The sequence below is a fragment of the Lynx rufus genome, unplaced genomic scaffold (genome assembly GCF_022079265.1).
Source record: "Lynx rufus isolate CCGP_SWC_20201006 ecotype Redwood Valley unplaced genomic scaffold, mLynRuf1.p SCAF_34, whole genome shotgun sequence".
Classification (NCBI taxonomy): Eukaryota; Metazoa; Chordata; class Mammalia; order Carnivora; family Felidae; genus Lynx; species Lynx rufus.
Genome location: NW_025814850.1, coordinates 2,242,222 through 2,257,288, shown reverse-complemented (window position 1 = coordinate 2,257,288; position 15,067 = coordinate 2,242,222). Strand labels below are relative to the sequence as shown.

General features: G+C 58.2%; 2 protein-coding genes across 7 annotated transcripts in view; one reads left to right on the top strand and one right to left on the bottom strand.

The window, feature by feature from the left end:
* The window catches only part of HDAC5 (histone deacetylase 5), a 37,051-nt gene extending 29,078 nt beyond the window's left edge, over positions 1 to 7,973 (top strand). For all 5 annotated transcript variants that reach the window (XM_047093275.1, XM_047093272.1, XM_047093273.1 and 2 more), the window contains 15 exons: positions 213 to 506; positions 1,212 to 1,377; positions 2,228 to 2,361; positions 2,975 to 3,095; positions 3,567 to 3,616; positions 3,786 to 3,893; positions 4,301 to 4,356; positions 4,505 to 4,592; positions 5,542 to 5,661; positions 5,919 to 6,016; positions 6,194 to 6,312; positions 6,936 to 7,069; positions 7,392 to 7,476; positions 7,607 to 7,772; positions 7,852 to 7,973. In XM_047093275.1, the coding sequence (XP_046949231.1) occupies positions 213 to 506; positions 1,212 to 1,377; positions 2,228 to 2,361; positions 2,975 to 3,095; positions 3,567 to 3,616; positions 3,786 to 3,893; positions 4,301 to 4,356; positions 4,505 to 4,592; positions 5,542 to 5,661; positions 5,919 to 6,016; positions 6,194 to 6,312; positions 6,936 to 7,069; positions 7,392 to 7,476; positions 7,607 to 7,772; positions 7,852 to 7,891 (1,779 nt within the window). In that variant the 3' untranslated portion in view covers positions 7,892 to 7,973. The remainder of the gene's footprint in view (positions 1 to 212; positions 507 to 1,211; positions 1,378 to 2,227; positions 2,362 to 2,974; positions 3,096 to 3,566; positions 3,617 to 3,785; positions 3,894 to 4,300; positions 4,357 to 4,504; positions 4,593 to 5,541; positions 5,662 to 5,918; positions 6,017 to 6,193; positions 6,313 to 6,935; positions 7,070 to 7,391; positions 7,477 to 7,606; positions 7,773 to 7,851) is intronic.
* A 1,881-nt stretch (positions 7,974 to 9,854) lies between these two features.
* G6PC3 (glucose-6-phosphatase catalytic subunit 3) lies at positions 9,855 to 14,212 on the bottom strand. Of its 2 annotated transcripts, XM_047093276.1 has the most exons (6): positions 13,862 to 14,212; positions 11,877 to 11,983; positions 11,406 to 11,496; positions 11,089 to 11,207; positions 10,757 to 10,898; positions 9,855 to 10,523 (listed from the first exon to the last, which is right to left on the bottom strand). In XM_047093276.1, exons 1-6 carry the CDS (start codon positions 14,077 to 14,079, stop codon positions 10,160 to 10,162), a joined length of 1,041 nt encoding a protein of 346 aa, XP_046949232.1. In that variant the 5' UTR covers positions 14,080 to 14,212; the 3' UTR covers positions 9,855 to 10,159. The 2 variants fall into 2 exon arrangements, with proteins under 2 accessions (XP_046949232.1, XP_046949233.1); XM_047093277.1 differs by lacking the exon at positions 11,089 to 11,207 and having other exon boundaries at positions 10,409 to 10,523.
* Between the last annotated feature and the right edge of the window lie 855 nt (positions 14,213 to 15,067).

The window sequence follows — 15,067 nt, the reverse complement described above, 5'->3', positions numbered from 1 at the left end:
GGCACCGGGCTGGCAGGCAGGGAGCGGGGGCTGACGCCCGGGGCCACTCCCCACGCCGTATCTGCTCTGAGTTGCCACCTTGCCTCTTGCGGAAGCTCTGTACCGGCAGGGCGGCTACCAGGGAGAGGCAAGGAGAGGACGGACCCTCCTGAGCCACGGGCCGCACGGTTGCTCCCCCTCCCAGCCGGCGTGTCCCTTTGCTCTGCTCCCAGATCCTCACCAAGACTGGGGAGCTGCCACGGCAGCCCACCACCCACCCCGAGGAGACAGAGGAGGAGCTGACTGAGCAGCAGGAGGCCTTGCTTGGGGAGGGGGCCCTGACCATCCCCCGGGAAGGCTCCACGGAGAGTGAGAGTACGCAGGAAGACCTGGAGGAGGAGGAAGAGGAGGAGGAGGAGGAGGAGGAAGAGGAGGAGGAGGACTGCATCCAGGTCAAGGACGAGGAGGGCGAGAGCGGCACCGAGGAGGGGCCCGACTCGGAGGAGTCCAGTGCTGGTTACAAGAAGGTGCTCCCTCCACCCCGGCCCTTGATTGCCACCCCTCTGTCCCCTGCAGCCCCTTCCCATCTTTGCCTTTCCCTCTCCCTGGTCTGCGCTTCCCAGGCTTTCTGAAGAGAGCCAAAGCAGAGTGGGAAAGAGACAAGGGGCTATGGAAGGGGGCGCTGCTTGTGTTGGTCTCAGAGCCATCTGTGCCCCAGTCTGCCAGCCCCTCCCTGTGTCTGTGTCTGCCCTTGCCACAGGCTGCTTGTGTGTGTGTGTGTGTGTGTGTGCGCGTGCGCGCGCGCACATGGCCTGTGTATCTGCGTTTCTGCTTGCGTAGGGCCGGTTGCGCATTGGTCTCTGTGAGCATGCGCGTGTGTACACACACACCCCCGCTGTTACTACAGTCCCCCTGCACCTAGAACGCACTCCATTCATTGCGGACACAGCCGAGCCCTCCGGGCCTGACTCATCCTGCCCCCTCCCACGCCCCCGTCCCTCCCAGCCTCTTACCTCAATGCTACTCTGGCGTGACTCATCCCTTCCCCCCACCCCCCTATCTCCTGGGAGGTGGAGATGGTGAAGGCTGGAGTGCCTCCTGTCCCTGGTGGGAGGAGATGGGGGAAGGGGGAGGTTTGGAAGAAAAGGACTGGAACAGGGGCCCCTTTGGAGGGCCCGGGACATTTGCCCTCACTTGCGTCTCACGCTCCCTCCCACTCTCCTCTTGCCCAGGTGTTCTCAGATGCCCAGCAGCTGCAGCCCCTTCAGGTGTATCAGGCACCCCTCAGCCTGGCCACTGTGCCCCACCAGGCCCTGGGCCGCACCCAGTCCTCACCTGCTGCCCCTGGGGGCATGAAGAGCCCCCCAGACCAGCCCACCAAGCACCTCTTCACCACAGGTGAGCCCCACCCCCGCCAGCTGTCCTTCCACCGTGTGCCAGGGTGCCTGTGCATCGTGTCTAGCCTCGTGCGACCCGCTGAGGGACCACCTGTTTTTCGCACCATGGCCACATAAGCCCTTGGGGCCCTGGGTGAAGAGAGCTCACTGTCTCAGTTGGTCCCTGCCCTTCTAGCTTCCTGTCCTCCTCCCTGTGGGGTCAAAAGTGAGGCCTCAGTCCATTCCAGAAAGCTTTCCCACATGAAGCTGCCCTATGCTGGGCTCTGAGGGGGCACAGTTGCCTGGGGATGGTCCTGCCTCACCAGTGGGGTGTGGGGGGCTGGGGGAACGGCACACGGGCTGTGACAGAGGGGGGAAAGGTGGATGTGCCCTGAAGGGAGTAGAGTGTTGAGAGCATGATGTGCAGAAATCAAAACCAGTGGGGGGGGGGAGGGGCCTGGGTGGCTCAGTCAGTTAAGCGTCTGACTCTTGATTTCAGCTCAGGTCTATGATCTCAGCTGAGATCCAGCCCCGCATCAGACTGTGCGCTGACCGCGCAGAGCCTGCTTGGGATTCTCTCCCTCTGTCTCTCTTCTCTCCAAATAAATACATAAACATTCAGGGGCAGGCTGGTTGAGGCTTGAGGAGCGGTGGGGGGGCTTTTGACGGGCGGTAATGGGAGAAAGGAACCGCAGGAGGAGAGAAGAGGGGCCGGTGTGTGGGAAGGCGGCTGGGGGTGGCCGGGGTGGCCATGGGGAGGTACTGGGGCCAGGGCTGACTGGGGAGAGCTTGGTGAGCTCTGCCGGGGATGGCAGTGGCTAGGCTGCCGTGGCCCAGAGCGGTGCTGGCTGACGGGTATGTCTCCGGTCCAGGTGTGGTCTACGACACGTTCATGCTGAAGCATCAGTGCATGTGCGGGAACACACACGTGCACCCTGAGCATGCCGGCCGGATCCAGAGCATCTGGTCTCGGCTGCAGGAGACAGGCCTGCTTAGCAAGTGTGAGGTGAGGGAGCCTCTCCTTCTTCCAGCTCCCTGCCCCCACCCCCGCCGCCCAAACCCAGCCAAGGCCTTTGTGTCTCTGTGTCCATGAGGCCTCTCTCTGTGTCTTCCTCATTTTTCTTTCAACCCCTGACCTCAGGGTCAGTCCCTTCGGCCACCTCTCGGTTCCATCCCTCATAGCACATTTTGCCGAGCGGGGGTGGTCCCGGACTGGGGTACGTGGGGGGCCAGGGCATACAGTAAAACCTGGGATTGTGAGGAACTTATTCTGCGAGTGTTCCACAAGACGCCTCTAATCAATTTGAACTTGATAAACAAGCGATGTCTTGCAATACGAGTGGTACGGGACGCCGAACGTCACATGATCACCACTGAGCCAATGGTTCTTGAAATTCGCTTTGATATACGAGTGCTTTGGATTATAAGCATGTTTCCGGAACAAAGTATGTTCCCAAAGCAAGGTCTTACTGTACTCTCTCAAAATCCTTTGGATCTCTTAAGGCCAGAAAGCAGCTTCATGTGTCCCGGGTGGTAGGACAGAGAGAGGGTCTGGGCACCAGGGAGAGCTGGGCCTTCAGTGCATCCCCTCACTGGCCTCTTCTGCGCTCCCCGTACAGCGGATCCGGGGTCGCAAAGCCACACTGGACGAGATCCAGACGGTGCACTCCGAATACCACACCCTGCTCTATGGGACCAGCCCCCTCAACCGACAGAAGCTTGACAGCAAGAAGCTGCTTGGTGAGCCAGCAGGCATGGGGCAGGCTGTGTGCGCTGCCCTGGGGGATAGGGAGCTGTCAGCGTAGACAAGTGGGTCCCAGTGGGCACAGATCATACCCTTGGCCGAGGTGGCACAGCCGCCACATTGCACACCTCCAGGGGGTGCCATTCACATAGACCACCGTGTGGGTGGGGTGCATTGCAGGAGGGTGGAGGGTGGCAGGTCAGGCTTAGTGATGGGGGAGGGCTTTGCTCGTCTCCCTAATCGATCCATGCCCCTTTTTCCCTGCCTTCTGCCCCAGAGGTAAGGTGTTCCCGCCTGAGGACAGGGGACAGACCTCTCCCGACTGGCGTGGGGTGCAGAGGCCTGTTCTGTGCTTGGGTCTGGCCTTCTTTTTTTGGTGCTGGAGCTCACTGCCCTCTGGAGGCCCCAGCCTGTAGCTTTGGCACTTGAGGCAACTTCCAGAGTAGCTTTGTCCCTCTTCCTTGCAGGCCCCATCAGCCAGAAGATGTATGCCATGCTGCCTTGTGGGGGCATTGGGGTGAGTAGGGCACCTGCCAGTAGGGATGGATGGGCGGCACTCCCAGCTCTTGCCCCCCACCCCCCTTTCCCGCCCACCATGGCCGCTGGCCCACTGTCCAGGTGCCCACCCCCATTCTTGCCCTCCCCCTGCAGGGGGCACGCTGAAGCCTGCTCTCCTGCCCCCGCAGGTGGACAGTGACACTGTGTGGAACGAGATGCACTCCTCCAGTGCTGTGCGCATGGCAGTGGGCTGCCTGGTAGAGCTGGCTTTCAAGGTGGCAGCAGGAGAGCTCAAGGTGAGTGTGTGCCTGGGGCCTCGGCATCACGTGGCCTGGTCCTGCATCCTCAGGGGTAGAGGACGGGGGCAGCCTTGGCTTTCCCCTGAGCAAGCAGGCAACCTGAACTCTCAGGTGCCAGAGTGGGGGGGAGGTGATGGCTCCCGGGCCAGCCGGGGGGGTGAGTGGTAAAGAGGGACTGGCAAAGAGGCACTAATATCTGATGCTCTCGTGGGTCTCTTGAGATCAGAGGTGGTGTCTACGTGCCCACGTGGCCTGCGGCTGTGTTCTTAGTGTGTGGGATACATGTTTTTGACCTGTGTTCTCTTCCCTGCCTGGTTTGTGTTTCTCTCCTCTGCGTCCACCCCTTCTGTGGCCACCTTGCCTGTCTATCTGTCGTCCCCGTCCCCCTGTCTGCACCTCTTCAGAATGGATTTGCCATCATCCGGCCCCCAGGACACCACGCAGAGGAATCCACAGCCATGTGAGTGCCACACCCGCCCTGCCCTAGACCCGCTGCCCTCCTCCCTTCCCGTCTCCCTCTCAGCTGAGCTGATGTGTATCTTTTGCTCATGCAGCAAACAGTCTGCTAAAGCTGACCTCCCCCATCCTTTTCTCCCCCCACCCACCAGGGGATTCTGCTTCTTCAACTCTGTAGCCATCACAGCCAAACTCCTACAGCAGAAGCTGAACGTGGGCAAGGTTCTCATCGTGGACTGGGTAGGCAGGGGGCTGGTGGGACCAGGGTCAGCCTTCAGGAAGGCACCCCCCCCCCCAACACTGCCACCTATTCCTTAGGTGCCCACACTGCTGCTGGGCCTGATGACTTCCCTTGTATCTTCCTGCTGGAGCATCAGCCCAGCCCTCCCATTCCCATGGGCCTCCCTCCTTGCTAAGAGAGACTCAAAAGTGGCCTGAGCCCCAGTCCACCTTGGCCCCGACCTTGTAGCCTCAAGCAACCAAGATTTTCTACCGTGAACAGTGTAGACTGTTGCCACCGTTGCTAGAGGTACTCTTGACTGGGGTTGGCTGTGTGCCAGGACACACGGTACTGCTCGTGGCTCATATCGAGTGGTAGGAGTTAGGATGTGCATTTCTATAAATGGAGACACACTGAGCTGTTGGGTGAAATAGCCGACCAAAGTCACAGAGTTTGGGATGTTGGCACTGTGCTTCGGATGAGACCTTTTGGCCCCAGCACTTCTGCTCTTGCTCCTGGGCGCCACTTCTCAAACCCCGCCTCTCACGGCAGAGGGAAAGGCACCCGCCACTGCCCATAACTGGGAAGTAGCCAGGAGCAGTGCTCATCAAAGATGAGGACTCTTTGAAGCCCAACTTTGGCTTAAAAACTCAACGTAAGTTGGGTCCTTCGGAGTGTATCTGCTTTCGGTTCCTTACTAGCCTTAAGGTTTCCCTCCACGCTGTTGAGGACAATGGTGCAGGGCGACCCGCCGTATTCGTCCCACGGCTTTGTATCTCTTCTGTACCGTGCCATGTTCTGGCCCACAGACCCTGGGTAGAGAAGTGTGGGGCGATACTGTTGCGGACAGAACACGCTGCCTCGCACCCCCAGAGTTCACCTTAGGGTGGAGGTGGGGAGCAAGTGGAATTTTGACCGTTGGGCCCGAGACTGGGCCTTCTTTCTGACGCTCCCACCTCTGCCGTCTAGGACATTCACCACGGCAATGGCACCCAACAAGCGTTTTACAATGACCCGTCTGTGCTCTACATCTCCCTGCATCGCTATGACAACGGGAACTTCTTTCCAGGCTCTGGGGCTCCTGAAGAGGTACAATTCCTGGATTCAATCAAATATGGGGCCCCTTGGGGAGGTAGCAGAATGGGACCTAGCAGGGAGCCAGGGAGGCCTGTGGTGGTGCTGATATCCAGGGAGGCCGGGCTTCTAGCGGGAGGACCACGCAGGCCAACTGTCCCTCCACCAAGAGCAGCAGTGAGTGGAGTAAGGGCTGGAATCAGGGCTGAGGGCGGGGCCGTTGTCTGGGATCCCCAGGCAGTGAGAATAACCCCTCCCCACCACGCTGCCAGGTTGGCGGAGGGCCAGGTGTGGGGTACAATGTGAACGTGGCATGGACGGGAGGTGTGGATCCCCCCATCGGAGATGTGGAGTACCTAACGGCCTTCAGGTGGGCACTGAGAAGGGCCAAGGGCAGGGTGGGAGCCCCCTGGGCCCTGCCATGGGAGGGGCAGAAGGCACTCAGGTTGGTGTGGGTGAGGGGTCTTGTCTCGGGGGGGGGAACACAGAGTGAGGGGAGGCCTGGCCTAGCCACCTGCCAGGGTCAGCTTGGGCCCTCCCTTTGCAGGACAGTGGTGATGCCCATTGCCCACGAGTTCTCACCTGACGTGGTCCTGGTCTCTGCCGGGTTTGATGCTGTTGAGGGACACCTGTCTCCACTGGGTGGCTACTCTGTCACCGCCAGATGTGAGCTGCTGGGGGATTGAGGGAGGGCGTGGAGCAGGAATAGACTGGCATTGCGGAGGTGGGGAGGAGGAAAGCGGAGGGGCAGGTCCAAGACCGTGGAATCATCTTGGAGGGGCTTCCCACTCCCTCTGCCAACCTTGGCCTTGGGGTGGGGGGCAGGCATGTGGATGTGGGGTAGCAGAGGGTAGATCTCCTCCCAGAGCCATAGGGGTGGGACTTGTTGATCCCCATGTTTCGGTGGTGCTCCTTATGACATAATTGGAATTTCTTTTAGCCCACTCGTTCTGTTGTGTCTTTATTTATTAAGATTTTTAAAAAGTTTACTTATTTAAGCAATCTCTACACCCAATGTGGGTCTCAAACTCACGACCCTGAGATCAAGAGCCGCATGCTCCACCGACTGAGCCAGTCAGGCTCCCCTGTTCTCTTTTGCCTTTAACGGAGCATTTAGTCCGTTGACATTGAATTTTATCGCGGATATAGATCTGGGTTTAAATCTACTATTTTATTTGGTACTGTTTGTTCCGCCTCTCACGTTGCTTTTTCTCTCCTTTCTTATCTTCTCTTGAATTTTTTTTTTTTCCCAAACCATTTTGGTTTCCTCACTTCACCCATCCCTAAAGGTTTTGGCCACTTAACCAGGCAGCTGATGACGCTGGCAGGGGGCCGGGTGGTGCTGGCCCTGGAGGGAGGCCACGACTTGACCGCCATCTGTGATGCCTCTGAGGCCTGTGTCTCAGCCCTGCTCAGCGTGGAGGTAAGGGATGCAGGGAGGCACTGGGGGAAGTGGACTAGTAAGCCAGGGGGTGAGGGCCCAGGGAGAGGCCAGTAAGGGAGGGCCCCTTTCCTGATTAAGCAGCACTGAGCGCCCTTGGGAAGGTTTTCCTGGGTTCCAAAGACACCCGGTGGCTAGGGAGGGCTTTCTGACTCAGGGTTCCTCCTGGGTTCCTCAGGGTTCCTTTCTGCTGTTTACCCTTGTCACGGGAGATGGTTGGGGCTGAATGGGGTGCTCAGAGGGCCAGGCACCGCCACCCACTCCCCACCATAAGCCGTACGCCTTCTCTTCTTTCCCCTGCCAGCTGCAGCCCTTGGACGAGGCAGTCTTGCAACAAAAGCCCAACATCAACGCAGTGGCCACGCTAGAGAAAGTCATCGAGATCCAGAGTGCGTGGGGACAAGGCAGAGAGGCTCAGACCTCGGCTTGCCAAAGGGGCAGAAGCTTGTGGGCCTGCCAGGGCTGGGGATGTAGTATGCTTTCTGTCCTCCCTGATCCCCGTCTACCCCTCGTCCACAGGCAAACACTGGAGCTGCGTACAGAGGTTCGCTGCTGGTCTAGGCCGTTCCCTGCGGGAGGCCCAGGCAGGGGAGACGGAGGAGGCTGAGACTGTGAGCGCCATGGCCTTGCTGTCGGTGGGGGCCGAGCAGGCCCAGGCTGCTGCAGCCCGGGAGCACAGCCCCAGGTAAGGTTCCTCCTGACCTCTGCCCTCACCCAAGCTGGTGCCCCCACCTCAATGCCCCTCCCTGTGCTTGTTCCCACAGGCCGGCAGAGGAGCCCATGGAACAGGAGCCTGCCCTGTGACACCCTGGCCCCCGTCCCTCTGGGCTTCATCATTGTGATTTTGTTTATTTTTTCTATTAAAAACAAAAAGTCACACATTCAACAACGTGTGCTGTGTGGGTCTCTCAGCCTCGCCCCCCCACCCCCCGCTCCTCTAAGCCGCCTCAGGCCTCCTGCCCAACTCCCCCCAGCAAGACCCACGTCTCCACTCTAGAAGTTTGCTCCCCCTGAAAGGTACGGGGGTGCCCTTTCCAGCCTCACCTCCACGCTGTGTCCCGTACCCGCTTCTCTGCATTCTGTCCTTTTCCACCTTGGAGACTGGGCCGGCTTAAAGTGGGTGTGGGGCCCAGATAGTACCTTCTAGTTTTGGAGTCTCACTAAGTGAGGAGGGAACAGTAAGTTTGGTGCCTTGGCTTCAGCTAACTGGGGGAAATGCCTTAATTTCACCCTCCTCCCCTCTCCAACCTCAGGGGAAGATCCGGAAGGTTGCTCTATAGTCTAAGATACAGAGTGGAGGGGAGGTGGGCTCCCACCCCGCGATTCCCCACCCTTTTCCCTCTTTGTTGTCCTCACCATCTCTGCATAGACCCCTTCTCCTCCTCCTTTCTCCTGGCCTCAGCACCGGGGGAAGACTTGTGCCCTAGGATGTGGGCCTGTGGTCTGTGGGCAGGGCTGTCTGGCCTCCTACTCCTCAGGACCTCTTTGCCCTTCCCAGGGGTTGGAGAGGGTCAAAGTGTGTGGGGAGGGATGGGGCTGGACTCCTGGGTTCGGAGGGACCAGGAGGAGTCTTAGAACCAGGCTTGCTCTCAGCCTTACTCTGTGGGCTTCCCTGCCCCTCTGCTGGCACAGCCTGGGGACGGGGAGGTGGTCCCTGCAAGGGCCGGGGGTGGTGGAGCCTCCAGGCTGGTGAGAGCCCCCTTGCTGTTCAGGACCAGATTTCCCCAGCTACCCAGTGGTCACTGGCCCACCTCCCTTCTGGGGCCTTTTACGTTGAAGCCTGGGGATGGTGAGAGTGGGGTTTCTAGAAGGGGGCAGGGCCAGAACCCAGGAGTCTGCCCTCACCTGTAGCTTCCCTTCCTCCTGGGCTGCCTCTCCTGGCCACTAGCCCAAGGGAGCTAAGACCAGGAGGGGCTGGGGGCCCGCAAGGCCTAGGGAATGCCGTCTAGCCTGTAGGAAACCAAAGATGGGAAGTGGCTCCTAGGGGGCTGCGTGTTCCTCGGTCCTCCTGTCAACACCACATACACTTCTTTTCTGCCCCATCCCGAGGGCCCCCCCGCCCCGTCTGTTTACATATTATCCTAACGGGGGCCTGAGTAGGGTTGAGGGAGCCAGGGGAGGGGCAGGAGCCCCACCACCACTGATTCGTTGCGTGCTTGTGTCCTGTGTGTTGTTAGTGTATTCTAGATCCTCCTGGGGGATGTGGATGGGGCTAGGCCCAGTGTACCAGGCCTCTCCATGCCGAGCCCCAGCTCCAGGCCCTTCTCTCTCTCCCATGGCTGGTCTGGTTCTCATGTAAACCCACTCCTTGCTTTGTCTCCCTGGATATGGATTTCAGTTAAGTATTTTGTAATCTGTTAAACTGTGTGTCCTTATGTAAATAAACTTGTTTCTGGCAGTGCCTTCTGGGGCTGATGTCTCTCTTCTCTGGGCTTCCAAATGGAGTAGAGGTTCCCATTCCCCACCCTGGCTCTTCTTTTCTCCAGCCCCTGGACTGGCCAATTTAGGAAACAGGAGGCTGGGGTGGGAGGGAGTGGAGTCTCTGTCCTGTAGATTAAAGACAAGGTGTCACTGAATGTAGCCATAGCATCTCATGGGACCTCTCTTGTGGCCTAGCCGATGATGCTGGGCCCAGGCTGAGGGTCTCTGGAAACAGGCGTTGTGGGGGGAGGGGGAGTGTACAACAGGTGGCCTGGCAAGGGTCTCACTTGCACACACACAGGCAAGTTCAACGGAAATGGGCGCATAGGCAAAAAAGAAATCCAGATGTATTCAAGGGCTTTTATTGGGGCCTCTGTGAACCCCTCACAGTGTTACAGGAGCCCACTGGTCTTGATGTTGCCTTAGCTCTCCGGGGACTCAGGGGAAGGCAAAAGGACCAGCATTTTTGGGAGAAAGAAGGCCCTTTGGGGTGAAGACCAGATGCTGGAGAAGTGGGAGACTGAGGATGACCAGGGCCTGTGGGAGCTGGAAGGGGATGGGGCTGCCTCCTGGAGTGGGGAGGGAGGTCACAGATCACGGAGTGTTGGCTTTGGCGGGGGCGGGGCAAGTGGCAATAGGAGGCACTTGAAGTCAGGAAGAGCGGATGGGTGGTATTTCCTGGGCACTGAACGTGTGCACCACCCAGGGCACAAGGGCCAGGACGAGGCATGGCCAGAGGGTGTACTTGAGGAAATTGAAGATATAGAAAAGGCTGATCTGAGGTGGGTAGCCCAGCCAGTCCAGGGGGCCCAGCAGCCCCACGGCCAGCACAAGACAGACTATCTTCTGGCCATGTCCCAGGTATGCTCGCCGTACCTGGGCATAGCAGGGAGAGTGCAGGGCAATGCCCAGACCCAGGGCGGCCCCTGAGTCACGGCTCAGGGAGGCAAAGGGCCGGCTATCCAAGTGCACCCACTCAGGCCGCTCACACCACTTGGAGGCCAGACTGATGGACCTGTGGGGAGGAGGGGGTCTTTGCAGGAGAGACCTCCCCCCTCTGGAACCTAGAGGGCCAATGGCTCTCAGCCCCTTTGGAGTCTACCCCCATGTTGTGCTGTGACCCCAGGAGAGTCTGTGTGAACAGGTCACATGTTCCTTTTTGGCTACAACAAACCAGGGACCCACCGGGCTGGGTACGGGTGAGGCACAACGGGCTCCGGCCTGCCCAAACTTCAAAGCAGGACTTACCAAGAAAGATCCAGGCCCAGTGTAAAAAGGGTCCAATAGATGAGGCTGGCACCCAGCAAGAGGGCCAGTGAGGTCAATCCATAGAAGCTTAGCTCCCGCTCCATGGGTACCCGGGGGGCCATCAGCCAGCCCAGCGCAGCACCTAGGGAAGTAAGGTGACAGCAGCTTCAGGGAGTTTGGGGGATATGAGCCCCCTGAGCTGAAGGGCAGCTCGGCAGAATAGACAGGTATAAAAGGGCCTTGGGGTCAGCTATACGATGGGAGGATCCTATACGGGTCCTCCCACTGCCAGTGGCACCCCGTAGGCCCACCATGTTGCCCCAGTTGCTCACCAGTAATTAGGCCAGCCAGCACCTGGTGGGGGAAATGTGCTAAGAGGAAGACCCGGGACAGGCCGACCGCCAGTAGGAAGGTGCAGTAAGCCAGACTAGGTATCACCCTCACCCAGCGGCTACAAAGAAGAAAAGCAAATGGTTCAGGGGGTGTCCACACACAGCTTGGCTTCCCTCAGCACCCAAGCGCTTCATGGTTTGACCAAATGCCCCCAGGGTCCCCAGAACCCCAGCTCCCAGGCTGCCCTGCTGCTGCGCTTTTTGGGTCCAGGGCACCATCACCCCTGTCCTCCTTGGTAGGCAATGCCAACGTGTACCTGTGGGCCCGAGTGGCCACCTGGGAAGAGATGGCCGTCATTATGGGCCAGAGCGCTGCTCCTGTGATCATGCAATGTCCAGAAGGGCTGCCTGCCGGAGGATCCAGAAGATTGAGGTCAGAGGATGAGAGTGGAACCCAGGAGCCCCTGGCAATGGCTGAACCCCGTTGCCCACCCCCTGCATTGGTCCATGGCTCTCTCTGCCCTGAAGCCTTCTTCACCCCTGCCTGAGGCCACTGCTCTCAGGCTTCTGCTTTGTCTCTCGGATCTACTCGAAACAAGGTGGGCAGCTGGCACTCTAGCACGGGTGCCCTCCTCTGGAATTCAAATCATTCTTCCTGGGGTTTCTTAGTTCTCTGGGTCAGTAACTGAGAGGCTGGGCCTCTGGTTAGGCCACCCTGGCTGAAAAGTACTCTGAAACACTCACTGAACCCTAACCACACTGGGACAGGGAGATTTGGGGCTTCCCACCTGGACCAGTTTCACAAGAAGCAGGGAACTGGTGGACCTGGGCTGGGGCCTGGCTGTAGTAGCCAGACTCATGGACCCACCAAAAGGGCCTGTCTCCAAACAGAAGCCTAGAAGAGAACAGACAGAAGATGACATTATATGCGCACGCAGCCAGGGGAACAGGCGGGAGCAGAAGGATCCCCGGGAGTACTCTGGAGGGCCTGCAGGGTGGAGTCGGAAAGGGAGTCCAAGTCTGTGCGTTACCTTGCCATGAGTTTTCACCTTGGAACGGAAGAACACATGCTATTTTTAAAGAAGTGATAAGGAGGAAAGAGATTGTGTGTGTATGTGTGTGTGTGTGTGTGTGCGCGCGCGTATGCACATGCACGCTCTGAAATGCTCACTAGTCCCGCTCTTACTCCTCCCACTGCAGGGCCAGCTCTGCTCTTCCCATTCCTAGAGAGCCCAGGACTTGACTCTTTCTGTTGCTCCCAGACTCCCCACTGACCCTCCTGAATCTTCCTCCCTCCAGTTCCCAAACTCCAGTCTGAATTACCCACACGTGAACTCCTTGGGTGAGACTCTCTTGTTTGAGAACGGGAGTGGGAAATGGACAGAGGAGGCTGAGAAAGAATAAAGAGGACAAAAAGCTCAAAGTCCCCTGGCTGGTGACTTCACTGGACCCTGGGAAACCACATCCTGAAGAGGCGAGGCTGCTGTGGCCAGAAAGAGGAAAGGCAGGAGAGCAGAAAGATGCTGCTGGGGAGGGAGACAAAAGGCACCTGCCTCTCCTCACCACTAGGTTCGCACGCCAGGTGCTCAAAACACACTTAGGAAATGAATAGGAGCTTTGTCACTTGTTGGGGGGGGGGGGCATTGAGAATGTCTACCCAAGGGAGTGGTCTGTCCTGTCGGGAACAGTAGAGGGGGAGGCTTATACGGACTCTGAGCGGGGAGAGAGCACAAAGCAAAGGGCAATTAGGCAAGAAGGAAATGAGTAGACAGCTGTTTTTCCATTTTCAGGAGGAATGAAGCCTTTGCAGGGAAGAGTAGGAGGGAAGGTAATTCCTATTTTGTTTTTCAGCAAAGTCATTCCAGCCCATTCAAGTGTCTCCTATGAACTCCCTTCCCTCCCCCAGGCAGCAGAGGTTGAGGTGAGGGGAGGCACAGCTCCCCGCTGCACCCAAGAGAGACCTGGTGGCACAAAGAGATAAGGCCTGGGGGCCCCACCCACTTGCCTGGGATTCCTGGCTTCTAAGTCTGTGTGAAGTCTACCAGTGAATGAAGGAGAGAAGGAAGAAAAGTGTTCCCTGGAAGGCAGTGCTTTTCAAGTCTTACTATGCACTGCAATCACCTGAGGTCCCTGTTAAAATGCAGATTCTGATTCAGAAGCTCTGGCCTGGGGCCTGAGATCTTGCATTTCTAGCAAGTTTTCAAAGTGCTTCCTATGCTGCTGGTCATGGTCTGGGGAAACATACCTTAAATTTTGAGCCCTCTGCCCTTAGCTGCTAGTGTAAAGCCTGGCACAAAGCATGCTTCTTAACAACTATGTCAAATGAATGAATAGATGAATGAAAGAGTGAGCTGACAAGCAGGACCTTTTGCTACTTAAGTCACCACAGATGCTTCTTAAAATACAGATTCCCAACCCCTTCCCTTAAATTTCTAAGTCAGTATGACTGCGGTGGGATGAGGTATTTGCGTTTTAAATATTGCATTGCACCCCTTAGGTGATTTCTCCCATCAGGCCTGTTTGAGAAACACTGGTCTCATGAGTAAGATGGGGACTCTTAGGTCTGAGTCCAAAATGCATGAAGATGCTCAAAGGAAAAAGTCAGGGACCCGGGGGTAGGGGTGAAGAGATCTTAAGGCCATGGGTTCAGTGGGGCGGGGTGGTGGGGAAGGTCCGAGCCTTTGAGGCACCTGCTGAGGGAGATCAGGGCTTGCCCAGGACTCAGGGCCTTTGGGGGTGGGGGACCAGGACGCCGAGGGCTTCGGTGTCTCACCACTTGAAGACGAGGTTGAGCCACTCGGTGATGAGGCTGATCCAGAGCACTGCGATGCCCACGCGGCGGGAGGCGTAGTAGGCCGCGGGGAAGTAGAACAGAAAGAGGCTCTTGGGATCGCCCAGAAAGGTGACCCAGAGCCACACGTTTTCCAGCCAAGGCAGCTGGTTCTGCAGCGCCTCGGCCATTGCGATGCCCGCGCCCAGCGTGGACTCCATGGCGACCGAGGGACCGGCCGGGCGGGGGTTTGCTCTATGGTGGAAGCCGAGGAGTGTCGGAGACGCGTCGGAGACGCCTCGGAGACGAGGATGCTGCTCTCCCCGCTGCCGTCCAAAAGCCCACCTTTCGGAGCCCTAGGCCCCGCCCCCTGCCAGCGACCGGCACAAGCCCCGCCCCTCCCCGTCCCCCCCCCCCTCCCCCGGTAGTCCCTGACTCGCGCGAGCCCGGCCTCTAGCCGGTACCGTTTCCTCTAGTGTTCCACCCGGGTCTTCCTTTCTACTGGGCAGCGCAGGGGACAAATCTTTGCGAAGGCGTTTCCGCAAAGCCCCACGTGGCTGCTGTTGCCGGCACGTGGGCATTGGGCGCAGAGTCGGCTCCCGCTGCTGTTCCGGGTCAAGGGAAGGACTAACCTGCGGGTGGGCGACGTGCCCAGGGTTCTTGCTTTGCTGCTGCGAAGATGGATGTGTAATCTCCAAGGTCAGGATTCCTTCCAGACCAGACCTCTTTTCTCCAGTATCGCTGCCCTCCAAAGATATTCTGAGATTTCTTGGAGACAGCGCTACGGAGACTCCTCCGAGGAGCCACGCATCTCCGGTCGGCGCTGAAGCGGGGCTCTACATTTTCAGACACCGCTAATCGGCCCTTGCCTTTCTCCCCCAGCCCAAGAATCTCCCGCCCGAATTCGTCCGCTGTTGATTTGGAAGCTGACAAATAAGCCTCTTGATTCTGAGGCGTCTAACCTAAACGCTTGCGAATTCTTACACATAGCAAGCAGTCCAAGTCTCACTTCCACTTCTAAGCTTGCTTTACCTCCCTCCTTGCCTTCCAAAACCCCGCTGGGCAGGTAAACCATGAGGTAGTAGCTGGGTTGGTATGGGAAGAGGAAGGGCACACACCCAAGGCAAAATCTGGAATAATCCTCTCTAGGAACACACACGAAATAGAATCCTCACCTATTCTAGGTGAGGTCCTGCCTAGAGGCAGAGT